This window comes from Cheilinus undulatus, linkage group 5 (genome assembly GCF_018320785.1).
Source record: "Cheilinus undulatus linkage group 5, ASM1832078v1, whole genome shotgun sequence".
NCBI lineage: Eukaryota > Metazoa > Chordata > Actinopteri > Labriformes > Labridae > Cheilinus > Cheilinus undulatus.
Genome location: NC_054869.1, coordinates 24,046,300 through 24,064,145, shown reverse-complemented (window position 1 = coordinate 24,064,145; position 17,846 = coordinate 24,046,300). Strand labels below are relative to the sequence as shown.

At 38.9% G+C, this 17,846-nt stretch overlaps 1 protein-coding gene across 6 annotated transcripts in view; it reads left to right on the top strand.

Moving 5' to 3' along the window:
* Positions 1–17,846, top strand: part of wdfy3 (WD repeat and FYVE domain containing 3) — a 146,462-nt gene that overhangs the window by 106,137 nt on the left and 22,479 nt on the right. For 5 of the 6 annotated variants that reach the window (XM_041787217.1, XM_041787219.1, XM_041787215.1 and 2 more), the window contains 12 exons: positions 118–335; positions 1,991–2,187; positions 2,516–2,650; positions 4,559–4,738; positions 5,299–5,532; positions 7,039–7,138; positions 7,894–8,054; positions 11,286–11,515; positions 13,514–13,623; positions 14,018–14,200; positions 16,594–16,751; positions 16,844–16,921. In XM_041787217.1, the coding sequence (XP_041643151.1) occupies positions 118–335; positions 1,991–2,187; positions 2,516–2,650; positions 4,559–4,738; positions 5,299–5,532; positions 7,039–7,138; positions 7,894–8,054; positions 11,286–11,515; positions 13,514–13,623; positions 14,018–14,200; positions 16,594–16,751; positions 16,844–16,921 (1,984 nt within the window). The remainder of the gene's footprint in view (positions 1–117; positions 336–1,990; positions 2,188–2,515; positions 2,651–4,558; positions 4,739–5,298; positions 5,533–7,038; positions 7,139–7,893; positions 8,055–11,285; positions 11,516–13,513; positions 13,624–14,017; positions 14,201–16,593; positions 16,752–16,843; positions 16,922–17,846) is intronic. The other variant, XM_041787216.1, reaches the window with a different exon arrangement.

Sequence of the window (17,846 nt, the reverse complement as noted above, 5' to 3'; positions counted from 1 at the left end):
AATTACATCTATGATAATTGTTTGAGTGATAAAATATTAACACCAGACATTTGACTAAATTTTCCTGGCAGCACTTAAACATTTTTTACACTTTTTGCTCTTTGTCTCTCTCTGCAGGGCTTGTGAGGAGCTGGTGCGGACACTGGGCTTTGATTGGCTCCTGATGTTCATGGAGGAGCACCTTCACTCGAGCACAGTCACAGCAGCTCTGTGGATCCTGGTGGTTCTGCTCTCCAACCAGTCCATCCTAAACCGCTTTAAAGAGGGCCTGTGCGGAGGAGGTTGGCTGGACCACACCGACTCCGTCCTAACTAATAAGATCGGCACAGTGCTTGGTGAGTTCATGAGCCCACTGCAGCTTTATAGTCATTACAGCAACGCAACTGATCAATCATGATCTAAAATACAGCATTAACACTGACACTCCCTTCAACCTGAGTAAGGAGGTTGAGTTAATCATGTAAAGTGTGTGTGCTGTTTGTTGTAAAATGGCTCAGCAGACGCCTCTCCACACTCTGGCATCACTTTTCGCCGGAGTTGGCCTTCCTTGACTAAACAGAAAGCTGCACAGTTTGTGCGCCGAACAGCCAAGGGTTTGTTTTCTCATTTTTCCGTGCTCTACATGCTGCTGTGACTAAAGTCCCTCCTGAGCTCAATGGTTTTTAACCACATCACATTATCTTTTTTAAGTGTTTGCATCCATAAACCCTCATAATGTTAAGTGTTGTCTCTAAATATCGTTCTCTCTTTGTGAGTCCTTTAACCTTTTAATAACACATTTATAGCAGAAATGAACACAGATTCTACTTAACACATTTAATGTGTTAAGTAGAATCTCCTCAAACTACAATCTTATCCTTATTCTTCTACCTCCAGGTTGAAAACCATTGACCATGCTTCTGAAAACCATGCTGAGTAGTGGCCCAGCAGAGTTGCTGTAGCATTGATAGAAGAAATGCTATCAGGTTGAAACCCCTAGTCTTACTCAGAGGTGTTTTTATCATCAAGCCCAACCGAGTGCTAATCTTTAAATTGATTTTGTGGGAACTCCATTTCCAATCTAAATCCTGCTTAATTAGCTGAGTTAGATGATAACAGTCCTGAGATATTGGTGTAATCACCCCGCTGATAGACCTGAACCACCAAAGGTACACCAGTGTTTTTAAACCAGCATCTTTTTTACATTGCTTGGGGTCTACATGACAATATGTATACATAGTTTTGAATTTTTCACGTTATTCTGATTTTATGAGCATTTAGATCTTATTCAGTCCTTCACCTTGAGCTGTTGTTGTAAATGACAGGCTAAAACTATTATTAGAAGTGTCCTAAATTAGAAAGATATCCCCTACAGAGTCAAGCCTCTCTGTTTAGGAAAAAAAAATGCTTAATAAAAATTGAAACTCTCCTCCAATCCCCAAGAGACAATTAAAGAGTGAATTATCCAACTAACACACTGCTGTAAACCAGCAACCCCTGTGTTCTGTGAGGAAAGGCTGCTACTTTTGGCAGTGGGTTTTGGTGCTTTGTAGAAGTACATGGGACGGTTGTTATCTTAAATTTTAAAAAGCATCTTACTCTTTGGCGAAACAGTCTGTCTGTGCAGTGATTCCTGCTGGTATTTTTTTTCAGGCAGTTCATCTAATTTTTTTAGCCTGTCAGTGACAAACTCAAGTGCTTTTGCAGGGTGTTATTTGATTTGTTCAACTGTTTGCAAGGATTACATTGCAACCGTTACTTTCGGTTTCACCGATGCTGGCTGAAACATTATACTAGACCTGGTCCAAAGTATTTTGTGTTTTATACATCTAGACCCAAAACTATGTAATTCTTCAGCCCAGGTTTAAAAATACTGGTATTCCCTCTCCTAATGCATAATACAACAGCTGTATTTAGAGTTGGCAGTAGATGCCTCCTGTCTGCCTCCAAGAAACATTTCTCTTAAAATCTTAAAGTCCTCCCTGAACTCTCCAATCCCGGCTCTTTTTAGGCTTTAACGTGGGCCGCAGTGCTGGTGGGCGCTCCACACTGCGAGAGATCAACCGGGATGCTTGCCACTTTCCAGGATTCCCAGTACTGCAGACAATGCTGTCCAAACACACCAACGTGCCGGATCTGTACTTCCTGCTCATGGCGCTGTTCCTGCAGCAGCCTGTCACTGAGCTGCCAGACAGCCTGCAGGTACATGTTAGTATGCCCAACCTTTTCTTCCTCTAATAGTACTAATGTATCCCCTGTGTTTTTATTAATTAATGGAACTTAGTGCTTTACTCTTAAATTAACATTTATACTGTATCTATGAAATTGAAAAACACATTTTGACAATTCACAACTTCAGTGTCTTTAACAAAGACTCAACTTCTTCCCTCATAAAATCAAACATACTTTTACAAAATAAGATTCTTGATAAGATGTAAGAAGACAGAAATAATGTAATTCAAAGAGCATGATAATTTTAGTAACATATAATCATTTGTAGTGTGTATATTACCCTAGTATTGTGTCTTCTTCTCAGTTTGACCTGGACTCCATATGGACCTTCATCTTTGGCATACCAGCCTCTAGTGCGACAGTGGTGGGCTCCATCCATAATGTTTGCACCGAGGCTGCCTTCCTACTCCTGGCCATGCTGCGCAGCATGCTCAACCTGGTAAGGACTGCCTCTATTGGCAAAAGGAATGTGGTGGTCAGAGTAGAAGCAACTTTAAAAAAACTAAAAATATTAAATAGGTAAGAAAAGAAAAAAAGGCCCCCAGTGACCTGCATTCACTATAATCAAAGTCCAACTGGGCCTAGGGAAAGGATACGTCATCATGTTGTATTAAGACACATACAGTCTCTTAAGGCCAGCGCAGACTGCACAGATTCAGCCAGATTTTTTCCTGACTGCATGGTTGCAGCTTATCGTTAAACCTCTAGCCCAATGCACGTTATGCACGTTGGGAACGACAAATGATCTTGTAATGTGACATAATCAACGACATGTCCAAGACGCCCCACAACCAAAACTCAACCACACTAGCATGTTCGAATTTTTCTTGCAGTGTTGTCTAGTTTGACACCCTGACCTGACGACAACAATGTGAATCCTGATTTCTCCCAATAGGAGAGAATTTACTCCTTTTCTTTCTATCACCATTTACTAGATGTCACTCTAGTAGATGTAGACATGTTTTACATGATTTTTTTTAACATTTTCTTACATTCATACCTCAAGTTTACATTTATAGTGAGATAATTATTAACACACCATTGAACAATAGACTGCACCTAATGAAAGTATGGTGAGGGGTCTTCATCCTTGTACATGAGGCCAAGGATAGCAGTATCATCAGAAACTTTAAAAACACAACTGCCATAAAGGCTGCTGGTGCAGTCATTGGTATAAAGAGTAAAATGTGCAGGTAAACTAACAGCCCTGGAGCACCTCTGTGCTGCTGGTTTTAAAGTCAGAGAGAGTGTTGTTGAATTTTTTAGATTCTTTTTGGTATATTTGCTTGTTGGCATGCCATCCAGCTCTAGCTTTTATGACAGCTTTTAAGTTAGACGTTATGACGTGTATTATGTATGCAAACAGAGTAGAAGGTGGGGAAATGCAGGTTCAAGAGTGTAAATTCCAAACATTGTCATTCAGAGGTTTTTAGAAAAAACATCTTTATTTTCATTTTTAATATGGCTGCAGCCCCGCAGAATGATCAAGTCCAACAGATATAACAGACTGAGTTTGTGTTTAAATGGAGGAATTAATTGAAACAAGCCGAACAGTTTCATTGAAATCATGAGAACAAAGTTTTAAAGTTTCCTCTGTCGGGTATGATGGCCGAGTGGTTCAAGGTGTGCCCTGTGTATGCAGACAGCCTGGGCTCAAATCCTTTTCTGCATGTCTCTCCCCAACTCTCTTATGCCTGTTTCCGATTCTATCCACTGTCCTCCTCTGTCATTTGGCACTAAAAGCCCAAAAAATAAATCTTTAAAATAAAACCAACAAAAAATGTGGATTGGATCTTCTCCTTTTTCACATTTTTCAGTCAACAAAATGGACACAAATTTAACCCTGAATTTTCTGGAGGACATCACATCCTCAGACTAGATATTCCAATACCGTGCTAAAGGCTTAGAAATACGTATATCCACCAAATTTTTCGATTAGATTGAGCACTTTCTCTCAAAAGATTATTTTTGTATGCTCCCACTCATGTGAGAGGTTTCTTGTGTCCATTAGTCATTTTTAAGTGCTTCTCTATGTAGGATTTCCTCTGTAGATTCTTTTAAGATGTTTTTTTAAGCTCCATTAATCCAACAAAAATGACTCTACACCCATGCTGTTTTCATCCTCATCCTCACACTCACACCCGGGGTTTCTCTGCGGTTCTCAGTATGCTCACTGCTGGTTTCTGACAAGCTTCACTCGACCTCCTGGGAACTAAATGCTTCACTCAGAGAGCACAGCCTCCCACTTTTCTGCCATTTTTCTTAAACCACTAAGCCAGCCTGATATTTGTTCTAAAATCAGAATAAATGATTCAGTGCTTGATTTATTTTCTTTTGTCTTTTCCAGCCTTGGCAGTCAGAGGAGGAAGGTTCATGGCTGAGAGAGTATCCCGTGACTCTCATGCAGTTCTTTCGGTACCTTTACCACAACGTGCCTGACCTGGGACCGATGTGGCACAGTCCTGAGTTCCTCTGTGCACTGGCAGCCACAGTTTTCCCCTTTAACATCAGGCCGTACTCTGAGATGGTAAGGCTGTGCACTTCAAAAGCCAAATTAAGTTCTAGCACAAAAGACATAACAATGCAGCTTCTTTGACCTTTACTGGTAACTTACAGGAAAGCAGCAACGTTAATAGCCTCGTCTTTTACATTCAAATCTTTTCTCAAGACTAAAAATCCAATTTCCTGAGGAACATTTGTTCTAGGACTGAAGGAACGGGTCTGAAATTCTTAAAAATCTCATTAGAAGAGTAAGAAATCACATGAATTGGTTAATTATCTGTACATCTGCTACAGAAAAAAGTGATTTTCAGTTAATACGGCAATAAACTCAGGACTTACTGCCCATTTGAAGCCATGGTTGCTGTAATGACCACACTTTTAACAGAGGAATAGGTGTTCTCAGACAGTTTAATAAGAAAGTTTCTCCTGCAGAGCTCCTTGTCTCTGAATAAAGTTTTTAATTAAATTTGTTTTCTGTAATGAATTGTTGCTACTTTTACCCCTTTCTTTCTTGGCAAAAGATGCTCTCCTTTTATGGCTTTAAAAAGATGAAAACTGTTGATACATTGTCTCACCTGATCCCAGGTCAGTGATTTGGATGATGAGGCCGGTTCTCCCACAGAGGAGTTCAAGGCCTTCGCTGCAGACTCAGGAATGAACCGCAGCCAGTCTGAGTACTGTAACGTCGGCTCCAAGACATCCCTGACCAACCACCCAGCCAAGAAGTACGTCTTTGACTTTATGAGAGTCCTGATCATGGATAACCTCTGCATGACCCCGGCTAGCAAGCAGACGCCCATCATCGACCTGCTGCTGGAGGTGAGGAGGTTAAAGGATGGGGATGTTTCTAGATTAAAGACTAACTTAAATCACAGTAATATTGGCATACATCAGTGCTATGTATGTTTAATTTTAATCAGCATTTTTACAGTAACTCTCTCCTTTCAGACCTGATATTTGTCAGTGTGTCTTATTTAATCTTCCCCTACAGACACATACAGCTGCATATGAGAATTCATGTGCATGCAAAAAAATAAGTAGACCTGCACAAAACAGGCACTCATTGCAGGGCTGGTCACACTGCTGTATGTAGGAATATAAGTTGCTTTGCAAAAATTTAAATGCACAACAGCAGCTAGCAAAGACAACAAGGTCAGCAGAGACTGTCTTAATTCAAGTCTGCAAGTTAGGGATGTTGTTGATTTTTCTTTCCCTCTTGCTCTTTTTTAAGAACCACTAATGTAACTCATGTGTGAGGTATCTGGAAATGGCATTTATGGACCAGTAAATCTATACTGCAGGTATATGGTAGTTACAAGTCTTAAGTTTACAAAACTCTTTCTTTCTGCCAGTGCGCATTAAAAGGCTAGCCTGGATTTTTGTAACTTAGAAAGGGTTAGCTATATAAACACCTATATAAACAACTATATAAAACACCGTCAATTAAATAAATTTATCTACAACCTACAGTATGAATGAATAAACTAAGAACTTTATTGCTTACAAAAATAAATACAAAAACAATGTAAAATATAACAAAAAGTAAAATGTTCCTGAAAAGGAGTAGGTAAAATTTAAATTTCTGTATCGCTAAGCCTTTTTTACTTTTCGACTTTGACCTCAAATTATTGAAGCAAATCCTCGGATGTCTTTACATCCAAACAATTCTCTTCAATCTATTCATTAACTTATTCCATAAATAAGCAGCAGTAACATTTTTATTTTACATGTATTTACTCAGTGCTATCAAATAAATAAAAACATTACTCACAGAACCTTTCATCTACCACTTACCTGCTGAAAATAGCTTTTTTGAACGGATTTCAAATTGATCTATGTTGGTGCTTTTACTGTCCACAACCCCACCCCACACATTGAAATACACAAACTTTTCTTAGTTATACGCACACACTCTTTTTAAATTAAAATTTTCCTATTAAATTTTAACTCCCTTCTTTGAATTTTGCCTGGAAGTGAATTATTTCTTAAACAGGATTATTGGGATTATTGCAGTTTAGAATTTGACTAGATCCATAAATTTTAATGCATGTGATCTTAAAAACTGTGTGTTCCCTATACCCCACCTTTATGGACCATCCTGACTGCTCGTTTTTTAAGTCTGCATAATGGTTGCTTTAAGTGTTGCCCCAAACTTCCACACATTAGGATAGACTATTTGTATTTTCTTTACTGCTATAAATGATTATTTTCTTCATACTAGCCATTGCTGATGCAGATATGAGTCCTTGATTATTGATTAAAGGAAACAGACAAATGTGTGGTCCTAAATAACAGTAATAAATATGTCTCTCTTTCTGGTTCCAGGCCTCTCCGGAGCGCTCCACTAGAACTCAGCAGAAGGAGTTTCAGTCTAATATCCTGGACGGCGTCATGGAGCATCTTCTGGCAGCTGATGTCCTTCTAGGTCAGAACTATTTCCACAACCTGCTTTCTTTGTTTGTTCAGTTTGGTTTTAACCTGCAAACTTTAGTTTTTTTATAACAATTAAAAGGTCAAAATGTACACAAACTCCGCCATCTTACTGTGTTAGCATTGTTGCCTCAGTGACAGAGGAGAAAACCTGTCACTTTAGCATAATTAAGCCTGTGGGTGTTCACGTAAACAGCTGATAATTATGTTGGAAACAGCTTGGATCAGAACACTGCAGAACAGCATGGACTGATTTAATGGTTGGCTCTGTGTGAGGCTCTGGTTGTTGCATTGTTAGTCAGCAAATCACAGTCTGACACCATGAAAAGTGCAGGCTGTTAGTGCGGCTTTGTTATGCCTGCTAAGTATGCATAGTTAAGAAATAAGAAAATGCACATTTTTTCCTTATAGTGTGGGAGAATATAGCATTTGTTTTCTTGTTAGCAGTTTGGTGTTACACATTTGAGTCCATTTAAGTGTCATTTTATTTCAAATGTCTTGCCTGTCAGGTAAAAGTCTTTTAACGGTCTTTAGGAAGTCTTGTCAAGGTTTTGTCAAGTTTATTTTGTAAATGTTACTGCTGTTCATAGTGACAGGGCCAGAAAAGAAATCTTGCAAACACAGATTACTAACATGTTCACTAAAGCCACTGAGGAATATGTCCAGTTGACATTTAAGATAAAATCACCTAGTAGGCTACATTTCCAATAATAAATGTACCATCTTCTCTCGTGTTTACTCTCTATTCAGGTGAAGATGCCTCTCTGCCTCTCAGCAGCGGGGGAAGCTATCAGATTCTGGTCAACAATGTCTTCTACTTCACACAGCGTGTGGTGGATAAGCTGTGGCAGGGCATGTTCAACAAGGACTCCAAGCTGGTGGTGGATTTCATTGTGCAGCTCATAGGACAGGTACAAAACAAAACACCGTAAAACATCCTGACCAGAATGATCCAAACTCTTAACAGAAACCGACTGAGCTTTTTTAAGATACTCCCGTTTGTCTGTCAAAAATGATCACCTTACGCATCAAGTAATCTACTCACCTGCTTCTCAAGACTGTTCTGTTTTGTGCTGAGCAGTAGCTGGATGGTGCAGGGTATAAATAAAACCCATGCCTGATTAATTGGTCTCGTAAAAAATACAACATTTATTTGTCACTCATTACAAGCTTTATATTTAGTGTAAAGTTAATTTTAAGATCAAACACAGCTTAAAACATAACCCTTCCAATCATAGACATAAAGCTAGGGCAGTGCGGCAGTGACTGAATGACTCCTGAGAATATTTCTTTACTAAGACCAGGAAAACACTGCTTTTGATCCTGTTCTTATGTTACTCTTACTAGCCTTGATAAAGCTGAATATTTAAACTTGGAATAATACTTTTGGTGGCTTGATTTATGACAGAAATTAAAATTGATGACCTGAATGTCACTAAGGCAATAAAGATTTGAATTTGTCTACCTGCAGTGTTTCTTGAAGCTGAGGGCTTTAAAAGCCAGACGACATTAACATTCAAGCTGATGTTTTTCTGTGCATGTGCCAGAGAGGGATTATAATTTATCACTCAGACAAAATGAACAGCATTTAGCCGCTTGAGTGCTTCTTCTAAACAGCCAGCATTATCAGAATAGACACTTTTCTCCCAAGCAGACGGACGCAGACAGACGATGTCTGTGTGCTGCAGACATTGCACGCAGAAATTAAAATGCTTCCTTCCTTGGGTCCTCTTTCATTATTTGCAATACTGAACAGTTTTACCTGCATACACTATTTTTCTTTAAGTCTTGAAGAACAAGTTTAAGTGATTGGAAAAGGTAGTCTGCTTTTTTCCCAGAATAAAAGAATCTTAGATGGATTCCTGAATACTTTACTATTGATTTTTTTTTTTATTGCTCTATATTTTAGTGAGACTTTTATTTTAGTTACAGCAAGAAACCAAGCAGCACATCATGAAAGCTTTTCCAAGCCTTCTTTCACTCACCCTCATTTCACTGTACTAAACTCATGAACTACATAAAGCTTAGAAGATTTAGTTACAGGATGAAAAGGCTAAAAATAAGTGGAGTAGAGAGAGAGGGAATGGGGGTTATCACTGTTCTTTTTCTGGTGAACTGTTGAGCAGGTTGATTAGAAATTATGAAAAGGGTTCCATGTTTTGAAATTCATTACTTCAGTACATTAAAGAAAATCTTCAGTTCTTTCTTTTACCCTTATTTATTACATCTCTTTCATTACCAGTAGGTTGTGTGGAGGGGTAGAGGTGTGTCTTTCTCATTTAGGACCAAAAAGGGAATATAAAGGTCCATAATGTGAGTCATTGTCTGGAGCAGCACCTAAGATGGTAGACAAAGAATTAAAGGCGACCGCACAGATCATAAGCACAACTTAAAGTCTCTAATATGTTCAACACGGAGGTTTACAACTTGGAACATAAGCAGACCCTGTGAGAGAGATTACCCCAGGGATTATTAACGGCAGCCATCAAATCTAAGAATCAAATTTAGTCTGTCTGGCATAGTAAAGTTGCTGGTCATTCATATGTGAACAACTCGGTAAAGTTAGTAAAATGTGAGCTTGAGTTTGGAGAATTATTTCAGGCTTGTGGACAATGTATTTTTTAAGGAATGCCATCTGTACATACAGTGCTGTGAAAAAAAGTATTTGCCCCCTTTCTGATTCCTGATTTTTTTGCATATTTATCACACTTAAATGTTTCGGAACATCAAACCAATTTTAACATCTCACAAAGGCAACCCAAATAAATAGAAAATGCAGTTTATAAATTATGATTTAATATATTAAGGGAAAAAAATTCCAAACCTATCTGGCCCTTTGTGAAAAAGTACCCCCCCCCCCCCCCCCTTGTTAAATCACAAGTTTACTGTGATTAACCACAATTCTTGGAAAGCTGAGTTTATTTTCACTAGCCACATTCAGGCCTGATTGCCGCCAGACTTGTTGAATTAAGAAACCCCTTAAAATAGAACCTGTCAGACAAATTGAAGTAGGCTACAAGATCTCAAGAAGAAACGCATCATGCCAAGATCCAAAGAAATTAGAGAACAAATGAGAAACAAAGTCATTGAAATCTATCAGTCTGTAAAAGGTTACAAAGCCATTTCCAAAGCTTTGGACTCCAGCAGACCACCGTCAGAGCCATTATTCACAAATGGAGAAAACTGGGAACAGTGGTGAACCTTCCCAGGAGTGGTCGGCCAACCAAAATTACTCCAAGAGTGCAACGACAACTCATCCAGGAGGTCACAAAGAACCCAGAATGACATTCAAGGAACTGCAGGCCTCACTGGCCTCAGTGAAGGTCAGTGTTCATGACTCAACCATAAGAAAGACACTGGGCAAAAATGGCATCATGGGAGAGTTCCAAGGCCAAAATCCCTACAGACTGCTGCAGGTGTTTTCATTGGACGCTGACTAAAATGCCTTTGCAATAAAAAAAGAAGAGGGCAAGGAGTCATGAGTCATGAGCAGAAGACTGCTGGGTGAGGATGCCTATCCTGGCATCCTCTTTATATCCATCTTGGTTACTGATATAAATGCCTAATATTGATTCACTTGCAGTAATGTTTTAAAACCGCTCCAGTAAATGGGAAGGTTTGTAACTGGTTCATCTTAAGTTATGTTTAACTAGTTATGGAGGAAAACCTCAATGGGAGAGGATCAGACTCAGATATGAGCTTACAGATTAGTTACAAAGTCCCTGCATTATTCTGTTTAACTTGCACCAGCTCAAAAAGCGAGACCTTTCTTCCTCACATCTGAGCTCAGCAAGCAGAATATAATTAAGAACCAGACGGTCATTGATGGCAAACATAAACAAAGTGCTAGTCTGATTTTAATGTGTTTTCTCCAATGTCAAATTAGTTCTTTGTAGTGAGAACACAGCATAGTTTTTCAAATGTTTGCTCCTTTTCCTTGACACTAAAAAAAAACAAAAGATTAAAAAAGCTACATTCCCCAGGCACTTAACCCCCTTTCCTTCTGGTTGCTCAAACAAATCTTCTTTGAGCTGAAGTGTTTCCACTGTAGCTTTATCCACAACAAAAGAACCAACTAGTCATAGTTCTTTTTTCACATCTTAAGTTTTAATATTTTACACCTGCTTGTCCTCCTCCTCCAGTCCAAAAGACGTTCTCAGGGTCTTTCCCTCGACACCATCTACCACTGCTTGAACCGGACTGTGCTCTACCAGCTCTGTCGACCCCACAAGACGGTGGCTCAGCAGGTGGCCCTCCTGGATGCTCTCAGGGTCCTGACCGTCAATCGCAACCTGGTGCTCGGCCCAGGGAACCACGACCAGGACTTTGTGGCCTGCCTGGCTCACTGCTTCATCTGCCTGCACAGCGGGAGGTGAGGAGACATATGGCTTTGTTTGGTGCAGCATCTGTGGTCAAGTACTTTGGATGTATGTGTTTTTCATAACACAATTCCATAATAAATCCAGATTTAAGAGGATAGCCATTTTAGTTTCAGCACTCTACAGACATGATGCTTCTAGACATGCTGCTGTGTTTAGAGTTTTATGAGGCTGAAAAGTAAGGGGATTATATTCTACTTGTTTGCAGCTTTCAGCAAAGTGAAGTGTTTAACATATTTAACATTGAATAAATTTGAAATATCATTTAATGTAGTGTAAGTACAAAAAATTGCAATATGGTGGGTGTTCACACTAGAAATAAACAGGTTATTAGCCTGGTTCAAAAAACATGTCTCATTAGCTAATGTCTTCATGTCCTCTCACTATATAGGGGTGAAATTTTTTTGTACCACAATCGTTTAGATTTTATTTAGGAAAAACCTCACTGCGGACTGATTGGCACGCCTCATTTGATTGACAGGTAGCTCGACAGTCAGAAGCTACGTTTCTGTCAACAGGAATTTGAGCTAAGTGGGCGGGCTGTTATGTTGATCCAAAGTTTGGTTGAGACAGTGATTTTAATATGGAGGCCACCGCAGGTTGGCTTTAAAAGCTGTTTGAGTCCACCTATTGTAATCAAACTGCTGACAACACACAGGCTTTGTCCAATTCCTTTTGCAGTCTATGTGGTACGTACAACTTTCTTTCCTCCGCAGATGCCCATTAGGAAAGCTTAAGATGCCCTGGAGGTTTTGCAATTTTCAACAGAGTCAGTTTTGCTGTTTTACTGATTATTGGAAGGGGTAGAAATACCAGTACTAGGTTAAGGACTTGCTCTGATCTTTACTCTAATGAAAGGGAAAGCTTAAGTAGAGAGGGAGTCAGACTGACCTGAAAGGGAGATGTGGGATACCAAAGTTAGGGTAGAAGAATACCCTAACAGGCCAAATCAGAGACTGATTTTTTTTTACTTTCAGTTACTTAAAATAATATCTTCCTGTCATGGTTTGTAGCATATTGTGATTATCTAGCTCTCATATTACTTACTCCCATTTGAAAAATAAATCGTGCTTCCATAGAGCTGACACACAAGTATTTTTTCAAAAGGGTGTTGAAGACCTTAGCAACACAAATGGTCAAAGAACTACATTTTCATGCAAGTTTTCCAGGATGTGTAGACATCCTGCATGCTTTATTTATTTATTTATTTATTTATTTATTTTGTATTAGTGCAAAACTCTTCTCCTTCATTATTTTGTCTGATGTAAATATTTCCTGGGCCTGGTATGAAGTTTGCTTTTTGATCAGGGTTCCTTTAGATGTTTAAAATGTCTTATAAAGTTTATGTAGTATTATTTTTACAAGTGAGTGGTCTTTTAGAGGGTTTGACTTAGGTGTATCTTTATCCAATCTTTCTTTTCTACCTACCATTATATCATTTTAATTATTCTTTTTTGACTATATGGTTGTTGCTTATGTCAAGATAAATATCGACAAGCTTATATTGATTTAAGAGGAATTTGATGTGCCAGTAATTATCAAATTTAGGTGTTTATGACCTCAATAGTGAGAGAGTCATTGTTCCTTTTTCTTTAATACTTTTTAAATTTTTGTCTGTGGTTGTAGTACTGCTTTGGCTCTGTCAGTGAGAAATCTGAGGAATGTTTGTGCAGCTAAAGCATCATGTTTCATGTCCCTGTCACCTGGGCTGCACATACTCTGAAAAATGATAGCAAATCTTTTATTTTTTTATTGCTTGTGTGTGTGTGTCCTGCTGGAAGTCCTCATAGCCTCCAAAATAGCAGCAGGTGGGGGGAGACAGTGTTTCCTACCCTGCTGTGTACACAATATGCTTCACCACAACATAATGTCATACTGTACCACTGCAGAGAGCCGACTTATCTGCTGCAGAGAAGCCAAACATTCTACCTCTACCTCTGTGTGACGCCCCCGTCATGTTGTTTTAAGACTCAGTTTGTTTGTCTCTGCAGCAGCGTAGAGGGCTTCGGTCTGGAGGCTGAGGCCAGGATGACGACCTGGCATGTCATGATGCCCACAGAGAACGAGGCTGATGCTGCGCACAACCAGGACGTCAGCGAGGGTGAGACACTGTTGCGTGTGTGTAAAGACTGAGAACTTCATTAACCTGCTGACTGTCTGCATGTGATAAAAGTAGACTTTTTCTAAGCCTCTCAACAAAATAGTCTCAGATGAGAGACATGTTTTTATACATTTCTGCATATTTATTGAAGATTGAAACATGTCTCCTTAATATTTGTTTCAAACTGAGAAACACTGTTAGTTTGAAACCGTTTTTTTACCGGTCATACAAATTGAAATAAATCAACACAGCTGAACTGGAAAAAGATACATCCCAAAGAATTGACACTTTAAATGTTCAAACATGGAGTGCAGTTTATACTGCACCCATAATTAATTTACTATACATTAAGCTGACTTGTTAAAGAGAAACAATGATTATCGTCATTCTGCAGGCCGGCAGCTGCTTCTGAAGGCGGTAAACAGGGTGTGGACGGAGCTAATGCACAGCAAGCGTCAGATGCTTGAGGATATCTTCAAAGTGTCTCTGCCCTGTAACGACCGAGGACACGTGGACATTGCCACGGCCCGGCCCGCCTTGGAGGAGCCGGCCCTGAAGAGCTGGCAGAACCACCTGGGTTAGGAAAACACACTCACGGATACTGAGATATAACCAAAGAAAGTTAAGAAAGGAAGTGATGTATTGAGGAGAGTCATGTACCTGAGAGTTCTCTACTGAGCTGCCCCTAAAAACAGCCCCTGAGTCTTTTGACTGAAATGGGAATGAATTTAAACACCAGTTAGGATAGTTTAGTTGGCTACAGCTTCATTCAAGATCATTTCATACCCTTGTTTTAAAAGCTGCATGTCTAAATATCCCGAGAATGAAATGTCATCTTTCAGGACAACAGATTAGGAGAAAAATTATCCTATTTTGGATCTTTTTTTTTTTTTTATACTAGCTACACGTTTACAGAGTCATGTCTGTGTTGGATTTCTTGTGTTCCTTTTCCTTGGGGGGAGATTTTTGTGGCTAATCCAGATTTACATAACTTGACAAACTATTCGGAAACTCGTCTTGTTCTGCAAAGAAAAATTTCCTTCAGAGGTCCAACCAGCTGGAACTATTTACGCTGACCCACTCTCTCGCCCCCATCCTCTGTAAGCGTTGTAATCTTGCTTATGTAATCAGAGCAGTGTTCCCTTTTAGCCACCTGCCAAAGTTTAGACTCAATCTGCTTCAACAGACAGTCTGGCAAGTAACCAGATGTTGTGAGTTTTCCCTAAATTTGTGCTAAAGAGGCTACAGAAATTCCTGTGTATGTGGGGCACTGTCACAATACTTCAAGAACTTCTGGAGTTATTAAGAGCACATTGGCCTTGAGTCTGTATTATATTTTAAAGTGCAACATTTCAGCAACTCCTGCTGGGGTTTATTTGTAAAAAGTAGGGCTACTTAAGCTGTTGTTTTGTTTAAGGGTACACCATACGTTAAATATTTATAGTATACAAATACATTCATCTTCTCCATTACTTTCATGGGAAGCTCTTTTGGATGTAAAGTGCAACCTGACTATTTAGGTAAGGCATACCAGCAAAAGTGGCGGTTTTGTTTGATTTTTTTTTTTTTTTTTTTTTCGTCATTGCCACTGTGTTGTGTGAGCACCGTTTTTTTTTTGTTTTGTTTTGTTTTTTGTTTTTTTTTAAGAGAAAGATGTTACTATTATAGCTCAGTGCTTTGAACAATACATCAGATCTGCTATCATTTACTCTACCTGCTGGGGGACAAAAAAAGGTAAAACATGTTTGTTCTGTTTCTTCCAGATAATATCTACCATGCTTTCATTTTTCTTCTCCTTTTTTTTTAAGTCCCTGTAAAGTGAAATCCAAAAGTTGTGTCCAACCACACTAGATTTGTTGGGATAAGGTTGCTGTAAGATTGTGAAAACACTGAATCTATGTGTGACTGAATTTTAGATTTAGACCTTTAAATAGTGTTTCACCTCTCTCTGGCTAGGTTTAATTTGGGCAGGGCAAATATAGCACTCCAGCCAGCTAAATGCTGTGTTTTTGTTCATTGTGAGGTAGATTTGCTAAATTTACCATCCACAGTGGTCTACGAGTCATTGAAAGCATCATGACAGAGAGATTTGTAACAGAAGACAATAATATTTATCCCTGACTTTGTCTCTTTGCTCTGGCCAGAATTCACTCTAAAGTCAGGGGGCAGGCTAATTGATGGAGTGCTTGTCTATTTCTCACTTGAACCAGATGCAGCAGAAGCAAACATCCTACCTGCTGAAGATGTGTTTCAATCCGTATTTGACTTGTCTTTAGTGCTGGATAATTAAAAGAAGTGTATTGTGGCTTTGTCTCTCTCAAAACAGCCACAGTTCACTCCATCCTGCCTGTTACCATGGCAGTGTTAAAGATCGGTAAAGTATTTGACAATAGACAATTTCTTTTCTTGCCAAGGCTGTCAAAATAAGAGAGTAAGAGTCTCCAATGTTAATCATCATTGAATACTTTTATTTTGAGAAGTAGCATCAGGAAATTGAGTGTTTTCAGCAACAGCTAAACAAAATCTCATAAACGGGAGAGAAACATAACTTTGCATAACTCAGAAAATAAGATATAAGGGATACCTGAAGAGTTAAATAAAATTGTCAGCCTGTCAGGACATAATGTGGCTTAAAAAAGAGAGTTGCAACATAGCAGCAGAGCTGACTGATAGTCCTCTGGTGGGGTTGCAGCATTTTTTTTTATTTAAGTGAAGATTGTATTTCTCGTGAGTGGGTTTAGCTTCAGTACAATCAATTAACACTTTCACACCATCCTTGAGCAGATACTATGGACTCTTTTTAATTTTATTTTGAAATTTAATTTATGAACTCAGAGATGTTTTTCATGACTGAAATTTGGCCTGGTGGTTTATAACACAGGTGTATGTCATACAACAAATCTACAATACAGATTTTTAAAATTTCTTTACAGGGACTTTAATTCTCTTATTGTCCTTTCTAATGTTCAGCACACGAGAAGAAGTGTATCAGTCGGGGTGAGGCAGTGGCTCCGGCGACTCAGTCCAAACTGTCCCGAGTCAGCAGTGGTTTCGCCCTCTCCAAACTAACGGGCGTTCGACGCAATAAGAAGGAGAACAGCCTGAACAAGAACAGCCTCTCTGCACAGGTATGAATGATTATTATAACAGTCACTGCACTGCTGAATCACATGTAAAGAACACCTTTGTTTCATCACAATCACTTCTTTGTGATTTACAGGAAACTTTCCAGTGGATGTTCACACATATCGCTGTTGTACGAGACCTGGTGGCCATGCAGTACAAAGAATATCAAGAGGTAATTATGATTATGTTTATACTAGGGATACAGTGAAGAAAATTAGTCATCCTTATTTTTCGTATGTTATTGTCTCAGTACAAGTTTGGATCAATGGTTTTTATATTGCTTTTATCTCTGATGAGGTCTATGTGAGTGTCTATGTGAGGTAGGGCCAGGGGAAAAAAACACACACAGCATATCATTTAGAACTTGTCAGTGGTAAATTTATGTTGATATCCAAAATATATTTACCCACGCCAATGAAATCGGCAGGGGGTTATGTAAAGGGTTCCGTATCTTTGTTTCTTTGTTTGTATGTGTACAAGATAACTTGAAATGGAAAGTCGGATTTTCACCAAACTTTCAGGGAATATTGGGATGATGACAGTGAAGAATCAATTAGTTTTGGTGATGATTTGCGCACCCATTCGGTTTTTCTCAGACTTCAAATTTATTATTTAATTATTTATTAATTTATTATTTCAATTTTGAACACCATAGTAATCAATCGGAGCCTAAGTTGCTCGGTGGCACTGCTTAGGCGTGGGTCTGCAGCCTCAGACAGCCATTCTAGTTCTTTTACTGCCAAGCAATCTTGCATTTGACATTTTTGCTTTTTTTTTCTTAATAGAGTTTTTATAAATGTACTTTAAATTCCCTCCGCCATAACATCCTGTATAACATTTCTTATAACCCAGGCCCATGTCCACTTACTCAGCTCTGGGTCATGCCTTGTTTTTAAGAACCGTTACTGTTGAGCCTTATTCTCATGCATTAGATCCTAGATTGAAGTAGGCTTTAGATCCCTTTATATTATTTTGTCTATAATGAGCATATTGCAAGTTGAAAATCTTGAGAATATTGTACTATTCTAAATATTTCTGTTTGTTTAAAGGTGTCAAATAAATACACAGAGTTGTTTGTTCACGCTGGTTTATCACTT